The sequence below is a fragment of the Miscanthus floridulus genome, chromosome 10, assembly GCF_019320115.1.
Source record: "Miscanthus floridulus cultivar M001 chromosome 10, ASM1932011v1, whole genome shotgun sequence".
Taxonomy (NCBI): Eukaryota; Viridiplantae; Streptophyta; class Magnoliopsida; order Poales; family Poaceae; genus Miscanthus; species Miscanthus floridulus.
In genome coordinates, this window is record NC_089589.1 from 112,206,441 (window position 1) to 112,220,718 (window position 14,278).

Below are 14,278 nucleotides of genomic sequence, written 5' to 3' on the forward strand. Positions count from 1 at the left end.
GGTGTCGCACCTGTGGACGGAATAGTTATGAATATTTTAGTTGTAGAGATAAAATTTTGGGAATTGGGACAGTCCCAGTTGAATCTTCATATATCATCCAATTTTCAAAACCCAAAAAGATTTTTTTTGTTTGTTTGTTCCAAGCTTCTCCTGTTTCTCAGGCCTTCTTCCTTCTCGCGCCGAGCTTCCAAGATCCGATTCTCTCTCCTTCCCGTTACTGTCTCTCCCCTTTATTCTCCTCTGCCTCCACATCTCCTTCATGGGTGGTTTTGCACATCGGAACCCAGCACCCTGCATGTGTATTATAGTGGCAAGGGCCATAGTGTTGGTTTGTGACCTATGCACGCTGAGATTCGGGGCCACAAATGTTGGCCGTTGGCGCTTCGAGGAGTGGGTAACCCTGGGAAGTCGCTAGCGATAAGCCGTAGCCACCTGTGATGAGAGCGATAAATCCATACCCATCTTTTGTTATGACAGAGCTTACCAACAACCTACACTTTAATGATTTCCTACAGGAGTGAGAGGACTAAAACAAGAAAAAAAAATTGTTAGGGCCTGTTTGGCAGAGCTGCTCCTCCAGAAACAGCTCTGGCTCTGACTTCTCTAAAAAAATGGCTTCTCTAGAGGAGCCGAAATGCTTTTAGAAAATGTTTGGCAAAACACCTCTGCTTATTGTTTGATTTGGTTGTACACATGAGAAATTAAAATGTAGGTAATTGACAATATTACATCAATTACTCATAATTTAATATTTATCATGATTAAAGTAAACCGTATTTGAATTATTTTTAAGACAAAAAATAAGGCTAAACCAGTTCGGTTTTGGGCAGGCCCATACGGCCTGCAGCTGCAAACCTCCTACTCCCTTCCCTGAACACCACACGCCGCCGCCGCGCTGCTCGTTAGCAAGTAGCTTATAATTTCGTTGTGCAATGTCTACGCGTAACTTGACGTGTCTGAAAACTATCTTATAATTTCTGAGTTGAAACTGCCCTAACAATACATCATCTTACCATTCTCCTTGTATAGCGAAACAGCACGCACACAATATAGTGTGCTCTATTGATCTAATTTAAGCACCAGCTTTTCACTTAATTAATGACCTTCATTCACCAGGCTTTCCTCTCTTCACACACGTTTTGGAACTACTCAGCATCCAAGTTGGGCAACAGTACACGTACTTATATTACTCAATCTGCCCAAGGCAGGACACAAAAGCTGCTAGCATCCATTTGTTGTGTCATTTGTGTGACCTCTCTAGCTTTTTGTAGTTGCAGCCGCAGGGGAGCCCGGGCAGGCGTCCAGGGTCGCCGGGCTCTCGGTCCACTCCTGTTTGCTCGATATATATCCCACATCAAATATTTTCGAAAGATAAATATTCTTCATGTCTATTATGTGTGAGAAATATAGAAAACCTACTTTAACTATAGGCAATTAAAAATTGTTCCAGGCTGCATTTGGAAGCATGCACGCTGCTACATGATTTTTGCATGCTACTCATGATTTTTGCAGCTGAGCTACATGAACGCAATGCAAAACACATGTTTGTACTTGGGTAGAACCCAAAACTCATGATTTCAGACCAACGAACTTGCAAATAAGAGTCATATTTCAGTTGGTAAATAACTCCCGCTGAGGTTAACTGATTCATTTGAGAAGATGCATGTACGCATGTTTTTGTAAGTAGGTAAATATTGTTTTTTTCCTTTTACGAGAAGTGTATAGCTGAATAGTTAGATTAAGATCATCCTTAGCTACTTCACAAAGATGGACTCAGATGTTGGTGGAAGCTGAAATTATGTATACATTTCCGGGTTGGAGTTCCAGAGTTTAGTGGCCATCTGCTCCTATAAACAAATAGTAGGCAAATCAGGTGTTCAATTGTGCGTAATCATCATATTGTTTTGAGCAATATATATAACTTGAGTTCAATTCTAGAGCACATATGCATGAGCAAGCCACGAAAATGCACAAGGGCTCATTAGTTATGAATACACATTATTATATATTACTGGTCCATCTCAGAAAGACAGTTGTTCAATGAACAGTTTATTATGGTATTGGAAACTACTTTATTTATACTAGTCTTTGTATTATGCTAACAAATGGAGTCTCTATTAGAGGATCTCAAATAATCTTTATTAAACTCACTCTCTAAATCCTCATTTGGAGAGCCTCTTGAATAAAATTCGTCTCCATATTTTTGCACTATTCGTCTCTATATCTTGTGCATACTTTAGAGAGCTAGCCTTGCTCTCCTTATTTAGCTAGCGAGAAACTTAGAATAGAGGATGTCAATATTTAGATATCTAATTGAAGAAGCTGCTAGAGGATTTTTTTCATTAAAACCTCTATTTCTATCAGTACAAAAGGATATAAAGAGACTCTTGGAGTTGATTTTAATTTTCGACAACTAAAAATTACCACATTAATTGTAGAGGATGTTTGACAACTTTTTGTTTTTATAGGAAACTATTTTACCAAAGAGGGCACTTTTCCTATTTCTAAAAAAGTAGGGAGTTGTTTTAAAAAAATAGGGAATACTATTTTTAGTGATAATAAATGCTAATGAAGCCACTGACTTTAGAATAGGACATGTGAGTAAAAACATGTAGAAGAGTGCAACCTTAGTTGCATAAAAATCGAATGTGGGCATGTCGCCTTGCTAGTTATGTATCCATGAAAATTGAAGTTTTGGACAGTTTATTCTACTATACAAAATTTTGAAATTGGGACAGTTCCAGTTGAATGTTCATATATCACCTAATTTTGAAAACAAAAAAAAAGTGTTTTTTGTTTGTTTGTTCCAAGATACTCCTGTTTCTCAGGCCCTCTTCCCTCTCGCCGTCTCGCGGGCTGCTTCCAAGATCCGGTTCTCTCTCGTTCTCGTTACTCTCTGTCTCTGCCCTTCTCTGCCTCCACATCTCCTCCTATCAGATCTCAGCTGATGCATGGACAGCATAGATTTACCACTTCGTTGATTAATTGAACGAAACCAAGCTTCAACGACGCAACCAAGGTTCCACTACGTTCAACTCCGATTGATCTATTCGTACATTTGTACATTAATCAGAATTTGTCGGTAAAAGTCGAGTTTTTTATCCGTGTTCCAATTATTGTTCTTGATGATGGCAGATCGGTTGATCGCATCGTCAAGGGGGGGCGAGGTTGGCAATGGCGAACAAGGTCAGCTCGGGGGCGCGGAGCCCGCTGAGCCTGGTGGTGGCCATGGCGGTGTGCTGCTTCTTCTACGTGTTGGGCGCGTGGCAGCGCAGCGGCTACGGCAAGGGCGACCGCATCGCCGCCGCGGTGAGCCGGCAGACGGCCTGCGGTGACGGGTCCGACGGTGCCGCCGCCGCCGCGGTGCTCAGCTTCGAGACGCACCACGGCGGCGCGGCGGCAATCAACGCGTCGCCGCCGTCGTTCGCGCCGTGTGGGGCGGCGCTGGCAGACCACACGCCGTGCCACAACCAGGACCGCGCCATGAAGTTCCCGCGCAAGAACATGGTGTACCGGGAGCGGCACTGCCCCGCCGACGGCGAGCGGCTGCGGTGCCTGGTGCCGGCCCCGCCCGGGTACGTGACGCCGTTCCCGTGGCCCCAGAGCCGCGACTACGTGCCCTTCGCCAACGCGCCGTACAAGAGCCTCACCGTCGAGAAGGCCGTCCAGAACTGGGTCCAGTACGAGGGCGCCGTGTTCCGCTTCCCCGGCGGCGGCACGCAGTTCCCGCAGGGCGCCGACAAGTACATCGACCAGATCGGATCCGTCGTCCCCTTCGCCGGCGGCCACGTCCGCACCGTCCTCGACACCGGATGCGGCGTAAGCACCTGCCATGGCCATGACCTTATCGACGCCCACGTATTGTTCCCCTGATCGGTCACCTCGACGTCTGTTCATCCGTGCATGCAGGTGGCGAGCCTGGGCGCGTACCTGGACGCCCGCGGCGTGATCGCCATGTCCTTCGCGCCGCGCGACTCGCACGAGGCGCAGGTTCAGTTCGCCCTGGAGCGCGGCGTGCCGGCCTTCATCGGCGTTCTGGGCTCCGTCAAGCTCCCGTTCCCGCCGCGCTCCTTCGACATGGCGCACTGCTCCCGGTGCCTCATCCCCTGGGGCGGCAACGGTGAGTGACGTCGCCTCCTCCTCGCACGGCCGGGATGGCCATGGCCCTCGGATGCACAAGAACTCTGACGCGTTGCGTTCGTGCAGACGGGATGTACATGATGGAGATCGACCGCGTGCTCCGGCCGGGCGGCTACTGGGTGCTCTCCGGCCCGCCGATCAACTGGAAGACGAACCACAAGGCCTGGGAGCGCACGGAGGCGGATCTCTCCGCCGAGCAGCAGCGGATCGAGGAGTACGCCGCCATGCTCTGCTGGGAGAAGGTCACCGAGATCCGCGAGATCGGCATCTGGCGGAAGCAGCTCGACCCCTCGGCGGCTTGCCCCGCCAGGCCGCCGGTCCGTACATGCGACGACGCCAACCCCGACGACGTCTGGTAAAATTTCCACTTTTACCAGAAATCAAACGGAGATGGCTTCTGAGTTCTGACAGTTAGATTTGACTTCTCGATTCGATTCTTGTTCAGGTACAAGAACATGGAGACCTGCATCACGCCACCGGCCACTGCGGGCGCCGGCGAGCTGCAGCCGTTCCCGGCGCGGCTAACTGCCGTGCCACCGCGGATATCAGCTGGTGCCGTGCCGGGCTTCATGACGGAGTCGTACGAGGAGGAGAACCGGCGGTGGGAGCGGCACGTGGCGGCGTACAAGAAGGTGAACTACAAGCTGAACAGCGAGCGGTACCGGAACATCATGGACATGAACGCCGGCGTGGGTGGGTTCGCGGCGGCGATCTTCTCGCCCAAGTCGTGGGTCATGAACGTCGTGCCGACGGCGGCCGAGCTCTCCACCCTCGGCGTGGTGTACGAGAGAGGGCTCATCGGCATGTACCACGACTGGTAGGTTCAGATCACAGTGCAGCAAGAATGTATGATGCAAAAGTTATTTTTTCTATTAAATTCTTGCTCTACTTCCTCTTCAGGTGTGAGGCATTCTCAACTTACCCAAGAACATACGACCTCATACATGCCAATGGCATCTTCACTCTCTACAAGGACAGGTGAATCAAAACCTGTTCATCTTTCTTTGTAATAATAAGAAAATGTTGTGAAAATAAAATTTTGTTCATCATTTCACCTATATTGCTTATATGTAATACCATTCCGAATGGTGAAAATTCTGGTGTGTGTGACTGATAATATGGTCTCTGAAACTTGGTGCAGGTGCAAAATGGAGGACATCCTGCTGGAAATGGACCGGATTCTGCGCCCAGAGGGTACCGTGATCATCCGAGACGATGTCGAGATCCTGCTGAAGGTGCAGAGGACAGTGAAGGGGATGCGGTGGAAGACGCTGCTGGCGAACCATGAGGACAGCCCAAATATACCTGAGAAGGTGCTCTTTGCTGTCAAGCGGTACTGGACCGCCGGTGGCGAGGGCTCAGAGGAGGAGAAGAAGACAGACAGCTCTTCAGTAGCTGGCAAGGATTCAGAGGAATAAATGGTGGGTAAGACGAGGGTGCACAATTTGGCGGTGGAGGTGGACGGGTGACTACTTTCAGTTTCTGTCGACTTTTCAGAATGTTTGGTAGAAGAATTGAGAATTTTTGTTTAGAGCGTAGAAGATGTAGAGTTTCAGATGCTTTGGATTTTGCAATTTTGCAGTAATGTTGTATCAATGCGATTGGATCAGATGTGGCTATTGTAGTCTATTTCTTTTTTATCAATCCAATGAGATTTTCATGTTGATCTCATAGATGTGATTGATGGAATTCTGATAGGTTTTAGGGTGCTGCCTTGAGACCTGCAGGATTACATCTTTCACGCCACATGGTAGTATCCGGTTCTCTTCTTAACTTGTTTCATTGACGTCACATAGTAGGAAAAGTTTGAATGCCTAATATAGTTGATAGCAACCTTATGCTATCAACTATATTGTTGATGCGGCACAGTTTATTAACTTCGGTGTGAAATCCAGTTCCTCCCATTCAGATGTACTATCTATGGAACCATAGATATTTTAGAAAATGCAAAAAAGGAAAGTAGAAAATTCAAAGGAAGTTCAAGTTCAAGTCATCTGTTTGAACACACTTCACATGTAAACTCTTCCTACTATTGTAACTTATCTTTCTCACACTGAGAATTTTTCCCTGTCCATGTTAGATCTAAGCATCATATTCTTTTAAAGGTCATATCTTTTCCATGTTTTGTTGCTTACAATATAGCTTTTTTCTTCAGATAATGAAGGATTGAAGGCACCATCATCAAAAGTGTAACCAAGGGACAATCAATTTTTTCAATAGGAGATTATGTGATAACTCATTTTGCACCAAGGGGTACAGCATAATAGTGGACCGACATGATGGCACAATATAATGTAAAGATCGACAGATAGCTTGAGATGACAATAGTTACTTGCAAATTAATAGATAACTAAGGTAGCTGTTGGCATGAGGTGATTCATGATAAATCTCTACATCTCTTTGTAGTGCAGCTGCTGCAGTCCTACATCAGCAGGATGATACACATTATCATCTTTATGAAATTTGAGTACAGCTCCGACGATCGGATACTGCGTAGTTCTCTTCTTCCTGGGCTTAGCTTTCCCCAGAATCTGCAAATATGGCAGATCAAGTGGCATAACTTGTTACATGACATATCATTAATGACAATAATACTATGTGGAAGTAGGGTCAAAAGTTTGAATGCCTAATATGATGAAGAGAATAGACCATTGAATGCTGACCATCTTAAATTTTGCTGTGACGCCTTGCTGGCCAGTGTGGTCCTATTTTGTGACATGTACTCCCTCGGTTCTTGAGAAGCCAAAGTTTCCATCTTGTCCGCCTGTCAATGAACAATCATAGCAATCAAGTAAACTGCCTCTAGATTTTCTCTAACCCATGATGGAAAGAATACAGATGAGGTTCGTTATCTCATCTGTTTCGACTTAGCACGTCAACGCTACATGCAAAAATGGAATGCAAATTATGTAAATGTAATGCATCAAGGACCGTTTCAGCGATGCCACTTATCGTTGAGTTGGTTTCCTCTGCTTCTTTCCTTGTTGCATTTAGGTCTTCATTGGCAGCATCTTTCTTCTCAAGCAGTGATGAGACCTTCTTGGACGTACCATCCTGTGCCATATCCATGTACTAAGTGACCAAAAACTAGTATTGTTTTGAATGTAGGGCTTGTTGCTTTGCAAAAACTGTAGGATTGGTTTGGCCTATTTATAGGCCAAATGGCTCTTGAAAGCGTTACCTTGCTTGAAGTATATATTTTGCGTGAAAAAAAAAACCATGGTACCTTTCATTACTTGTGGCTGCCCCTAATAACGTCATCAGTTTCTTCAGTTCCTATTTTGTCTTCCGGAGCCTTGTTGCTTCTTAAGCACACTGAAATAACTGACACCGAGCTGGTTTCCAGTTTGCTTTCTTGTCTGTTGGTTAATCTTGTTTTTGTGAATAAGAGTTGCTTTATATGATGTGGGTGTCTCTAATAACATCATTCTCTACTTCTAATCAGCCAAGAGTTTCAACATAGTTTTTATTAGAAAATTGCCTGCACCATTGTTTGTGGAGAAGTGTATGACTTGTTTCCGGCCAACTTTTGTTCTTTTTTTTTGGGAGGGGGGGGGGGGGGGGGGGGGGGCACTACCGGAAGCGGCTTCTTTGCCGAGTGCCTGAGGCACTCGGCAAAGGCCGATATACACTCAGCAAAGCCTTTGCCGAGTGTTACACTCGGCAAAGGGCGCTCTCGGTAAACAATTTATCGGCAAAGACCTCTTTGCCGAGTGCACTTTATCGGACACTAGGCAAAGGCTTTGCCGAGTGCCAATCCGACACTCGGCAAAGAAAAGTGGCCGTGATGGCGGCTTTGCCGAGTGTCAAGGTCAAGCACTCGGCAAAGGTACCCGATTTGCCGAGCGCCGTTGACTTAGACACTCGGCAAAGGTGGTCACTTTGCCGAGTGTCGCCGATAAGACACTCGGCAAAGTGGCGACCTTTGCCGAGTGCCTGGACCGTGGCACTCGGCAAACCTGTGATGTTTGCCGAGTGCAATGGCCATTGCACTCGGCAAAGCATGTTCCCAGATAGTTCCCAGATGGTCACTTTGCCGAGTGTCATTGCCATTGCACTCGGCAAAGTGACTGAAAATAGCCTTTTTATTTGTTTTTTACATCTCATCCAAACAAACAGAAGATATATATAACAAACATCACCAACATTACATATATATCATCAACTTCACATATATATCACCAACACCACATATATATCACAAACGTCACATATATATCACAAACGTCACATGTCTCACAATATATCACAAATAAGTTCACAAGCAATCCAAGTGCTCCATCATCGTCAACCACAATTGCAAATAGAAGTATCATTAACAACCATAAGTATCATCACTGATTTGGTGAAGGATTCGCTAAAGCATGAGGATCGTTCGATGCCGCCGATTGATTCTGCACAAAGGAGAAGAGATTGCATGTGTGAGACAAGATAAATATATACCATACATGAATAAAACTTTCATACTCCACTAGGTTTGACCGTAAGCATGAACATACAAACTAAAACATTTATACTCACAGGAGTAGAATAGGGAGGAGGTGGAGGTGGAGGTGGAGCGAATAGCGAAGGTGGCGGAGCTACACCCGTAGCGGCGCTAAGAGTTTGCATGTACTGAAGAATCTCCGCCATCCTCCGCTGCTCGGCCTCCCGCTCGGCCTCCACCCTCTCCATCTTCGCCTGCATCTGCTCCCGTGTCCTCCTCTCTTGTTCCAGCTGGGCCTACAATATATTCACCCCAATGTTACAATAATGCAAAGGAAATGTATGAAAAAAACCAATGAACGATGAATAAACCAGGAATAACCTCGAGTGCCTCCACCCGGTGGTGTGAAGTGTCCTGCCGAAGTCGTATGGCCGGGCTCCTGCTCGTGTTGCTTGCTTGAATCTGGGAGAGACTGGGAGTAGCGGCCGAGTCGATTGTGTCATCGCCAATCCAGTACTGCCCATGCTTCTTGCCTCCTCCCACCCTCATGACGACTTCTCCATCAAGGTCCTCGGTGCTCGGATCGTACTCTGACCCATAGACCTCCCTCACCATCGATGTGTCTCACTGAGGTGGTTGTGGACGGTCGCATTGCTGTACGCCTCGGGCCCGTCCTCCGGGTTGTAGTCGACGTCGGACATCGCCTTGCCCTTGTGGGCCATAGCAAATGCCTTGAAGATGGAGCAAGGCTGGCCACCATGTGACGCCGACTGCGAGAAAAATGCAAGATGATTAGAAATCATGCAGAATTGAGTGTTAGAATAAATAAATGAATTTGCGTACCCATGTTTCTGCGTATCCGCTAAGGCTACGGCTGCCTTGATGGTGTGCTACACCTAGCATCATCAAACGCCGCTCCTGGCACAAGTTGTGCGTCTCCTCCCACTCGCGTGAGCACCACCTGTCCACCATCTGTTCCCAGCACTAGGGATGCGCGGCGCACCAATAAGGAATCATCTATAGGCCATCAAGTACATGACATATCAGAAGATGAAATTAAGCCTACTTAATCTCAAAAGGAATCAGTGTTAATGTTCTATATTTACCTGCAGGTGCTGGTCCCGGGTCAGCGTCATGGATCTTGCATCCCTTTTGGTGACCTTCGTTCCAAGGATGGTCCCGTGGTAAGTTACGACGGTCTGGATACGCGCCTCGTAATGCATGTCCACGACGAGTTTTTTGCAGCATTTGGTAGCCACCACATCCGCCCTAGCCTCATGTCCATCCTGGCATCTAAAGAAATCCTGCATACAAACACGATGTATCCATTCATTATTTCATGAATGTATTGAGCAATGTAGTGCGAGGAAGACTTACCCATAGCTCTTGCTTCACCCGCTCCGCCTTGTTGTTGAATACCCTACGGGCCCGATCTGCAGCATCGGGGGCGGCGGTGTAGTGGTCAAACGAGTAGGCCGGCCCCGTCACTTCGGCGTACTCAACCAGGCCAGGGAAGTGCTCCTTGCACAGAAGACCGAGGATGCCATTGACTTGGCGTATGTGACTACCTCCACTCACCACAATCGTACAGTTCCTGCCCAAGTGATTAAGAAAAAATATTAATTTCTATTTTAATTTTCAACATATCATATAAAGTAGTGATAACATCTAAAGTTACTTACTTTTCCCCCTCGGGTCGAATTAGCGGGCGTCTCTCACGAGGTATCGGTCACCGAGGGAGGCTCGTGGGACCTCACAAGTAGACGCTCGACGAACTAGAGGAAGCGAAACCCCCCGCTGTCGCCTTGTCCTCGTTGTCCTCCTGCGCCTCCTCGTCGTCCTCCTGTGCCTCCTCGGCGTCCTCCTAGGGCACCTGCTCCTCCTCCTCCTCCTCACGCGATGGGGCAGCAGGCGATGACTCCCTCCTGCGGCTGCTCCTCCTCCTACTCTCCCCCGGTGCAGCGGTCCTTGTCCTTCGGTACAAGGACGTTAGCTTCCTCATCCCACCACCCACCATCTTTGTTCAATCACCTGCAATTAAAAAGAGTAAACCAATAAGCACAGATAAACAAGAAGTACTTAGAAATAGATGCAAAATAAACAAAACATAATTACAAAATAACATAATATTACATGTATTAGAAATAATCTTCATGATCGGGATTAGCTGGATCATAAGTCTCATCATCACTATCAATCATGTCGAAATAATCAACTCTATCTGAATGAGCAATGTTGTCATTGTCATTGTCTAAATGTAATCGCTCAAGCATTTGTAAGTCCTTCACATTTTGCACCTCATCTCCAGCATCCTCTTCAATAACTGTTTCATTGTCTACTTCCATTCCGATCGTTTCGGTTAAGTCTATCTCAAACCTCCCTTCTAGTCCCTCTTCTTGAAAGAACTCTCCGTCATATGTCTTTAGGTCTAAGTTATAATCTTCATCATTTGGGACAGGCATTTTACCGTGTGGCGATACCCCATGCACAATATCCTAGCCCTTAAGATGCCTTATGGTTTGACACGCATATGGGAGATAATAAACCTGCGTGACCTGTTGGGCCACAATATAGACATCGTCTCCTAGTAAGACAGAATCATGTCGAATTTTGACTAGCCCAAGATTAGAATATGTCCGTCTCGTTACTTCAGGATCAAACCAATGGCATTTGAATATGACGGGATTAAAAGGTTTGGAACCATGAAACTTGAGTTCGTATATTTCTTCAATTCTTCCATAATACTCGACCTCATCAACGCCGGGCGTAAAAACTCCGGAACTTGTGGTTCTTCGATTGGGCCGACTCTGCTCGTAGCTTGTTGTGCGAAAGCGATATCCATTCACGTCATAACCAGAAAATGACCTGACCCTATAGACAAAGCCATCGGCAACCTATCTCAACTCGGCACATATAGACGCATGCCTCTAGCCCTGCAAGCTCAAGCAGGATACATCATTGTATTATTTGCACGTACGTTAACTTGGAATGTCAAACTAAGTATGAGCTAAATTGGACGGTACCTTCCGTTTGAACCAAGAAATGAAATCAGGCATTCCATTTCCCGCACCCTGTCTAAGAAGGGTATCTACCTACTGTGGGGTTGGATGCAGAATAGTGATGGCGTATTTAACAAGTTCATTGAGAACTTACTGCATGTACGGCGCCACTTCATCAAGGTTGGTCAACACGTATAGCTTGATATGGCGCCACTCTTCATGATTCAAGGTCTTGGGGGTCGATGCACTTGCGCTTCCGAGTTGCCCTCGGAAAAGGCTGAGGTTCGATTCATTTTTGCCAGCATTGTAACGAGGGGGTAGATTATGCACGCTAGGGAGGTTGTCACCATAGTATGTTGTTGTGAAGTTCGCCACCTCCTCCAGAATGTATGCCTCTACAATGGAAGCCTGATTTTGCATTTATTTCTACATTTCTTTCAAAGAACCTTTAGACACCTCTCGATTGGATAGCACCAACGGCCCTGCACGGGCCCCCCATTCGTGCCTCATACGGGAGGTGCAAAATCAAATGCTGCATCGGATTGAAGAAGCCGGGTGGAAAGATCTTCTCCAACTTACAGAGCAACACATGTGCCATTCTTTCCAAGTCAGCAATCACGGTCTGAGATAACTCCTTGGCACAAAGCTGGCAAAAGAAATAGCTTAACTCTGCCAGCACTAGCCAGACATGCTCAGGGACGTAGCCTCGAACCATCGCCGGAAGAAGCCACTCAATCCATATGTGGTAGTCATGACTCTTCATCCCTAAGACTCGCATAGTAGATAAGTTCACTCCCCTCCTCAGATTAGCTACATACCCATCAGGGAACATTAATGTCTGCATTCATTCTAGTACTTCCCTCCTTTGGGGCTTGCTCAAGACAAAATCGGCCTTAGGCCTTCTCCATGTCTTGCCGCGACTAGGAGGCTTCATATGTTGGTTTGGTCTATCGCATAATGTTGCCAGATCCAATCTAGCCTTAACGTTGTCCTTTGACTTGTCAGGAATATCCATGATTGTTGCCCAAAGTGCCTCGGTGACATTTTTTTAGTGTGCATTACATCAATATTGTGTGGAAGGAGAAGGTCATCAAAATAGGAGAGCCAAGTCAAGCCCGACTTATGAGTCCACATATGTTGCTCTCCATATCCCACAAAACCACCTTCTGGATTGACCACAAGACCATCTATCTGTTCATGAACCACGGCACCAGTCATTATTGGTGGTGCAGGGTCTGTCACTACGACACCTTTCGTAAAGTTCTTGATGTCTCGTCTGAATGCATGGTCAAGAGGGAGGAATTGCCGATGTTTGTCGAATGATGAATACTTACCACCCTTCTGCAACCAAATGAACCTCAGACCTTCCTTGCATAATGGACATGGAAACTTCCCGTGAACACACCAGGCGTAGAATATCCCATACGCCAGGAAGTCATGCAGGGAGTAGTGGTACCAAACATGCATTTTGAAGTTTTTCTTTGTAGCTCGGTCGCATGTCCATACCCCTTCCTCCCAAGCACAGACCAATTCATCAATCACAGGCTCCATGAACACACCCATATTATTCCCGGGTGTCCATGAATTATCAACGACAAGAATACATTCTGTAGTTGAAAGCATACGCCGGGGGGGTAGATTGAGGGGGATAATGAACACGGGCCAACATGTGTATGGGGCAGCCATCATTCCATAAGGATTGAACCTATCTGTTGCCAGTGCAACATGTACATTATGAGCCTCTTTAGCTTTCTCATGATGAATGCCATCAAAGTGGGTCCATGCTTCACCATCAGATGCATGTACCATCCTGTCAGGATTGTATCGTTTGCCATTTTTGTGCCATGTCATCTGTTTCGTGGATTCCTCGGTCATGTATAGCCGTTGGATCCTCGGTATGAATGGAAGGTACCATAGGATTGTCACAGGAATGTCAAGCTGCCTCTTCTAGCCATCACCAGAATCTACCTCCAGGAACCTAGAGGATTTACACTTTGGACAGTACTTTGCTTCCACGTATTCTTTCTTAAATAGGACGCACCCCTTCGGGCAAGCATGTATCTGCTCATACAGCATCTTAAGTGCACGAAGGAGTTTCTGTGACTCGTGCATGCTCTTTGGTAGAAGGTGACCCTCCGGAAGCAGGCTGCCAATAACTGTCAACATACCATCGAAGGCGTCTCAACTCAGGCTATACTGGTACTTTAATGCCATTATGCGTCCAATGGCATCTAGTTGAGAAACCTTTGTCTAGCCATGAAGGGGTTTCTGTGCCACGGCAAACATGTCATAGAACGCCTTTGCGGTTGCCTCTGGCTCCTCCTCCGTATGTCCTTCAGCGAACTATGCCTCGTGATAGTCATTTAACATGTCTGCTACCCCGGCATCAGCATCATAATCCTCGACGCGTGGTCTCACCACCTCCTCTCTTATACGATCGGCTTCACCATGGTAGACCCACTGGGTATAGTCTGTCGTAAATCCATTCTTCTAAAGATGTTCCCCCATGACCTTCTTCGTTTGTCTTTTCCTGTTTGCACATTTGCTGCATGGACATCAAATTTTACTCGCTCCTTTAGCAGCCACGCCAAATGCCCATTCCAAGAAAGCATCAGTCTTGTCGATCCATTCATTGGTGACCTGACCCTAACTTGCGTGGCCTGTGTACATCCACTCATGGTCCTCCATCCTCTAACATATATAGCGACGAGTA

The 14,278-nt window shown here is 46.7% G+C and overlaps 1 protein-coding gene across 1 annotated transcript; it reads left to right on the forward strand.

Moving 5' to 3' along the window:
- Positions 1-2,858: 2,858 nt before the first annotated feature.
- On the forward strand, positions 2,859-5,818 carry LOC136485343 (probable methyltransferase PMT2). Its single transcript, XM_066482254.1, has 7 exons — positions 2,859-3,019; positions 3,136-3,819; positions 3,910-4,120; positions 4,207-4,495; positions 4,586-4,957; positions 5,041-5,118; positions 5,282-5,818. The coding sequence occupies exons 2-7, from the start codon at positions 3,175-3,177 to the stop codon at positions 5,556-5,558; spliced, it is 1,872 nt and encodes a 623-aa protein (XP_066338351.1). The 5' UTR covers positions 2,859-3,019; positions 3,136-3,174; the 3' UTR covers positions 5,559-5,818.
- The last annotated feature ends 8,460 nt before the right edge of the window (positions 5,819-14,278 follow it).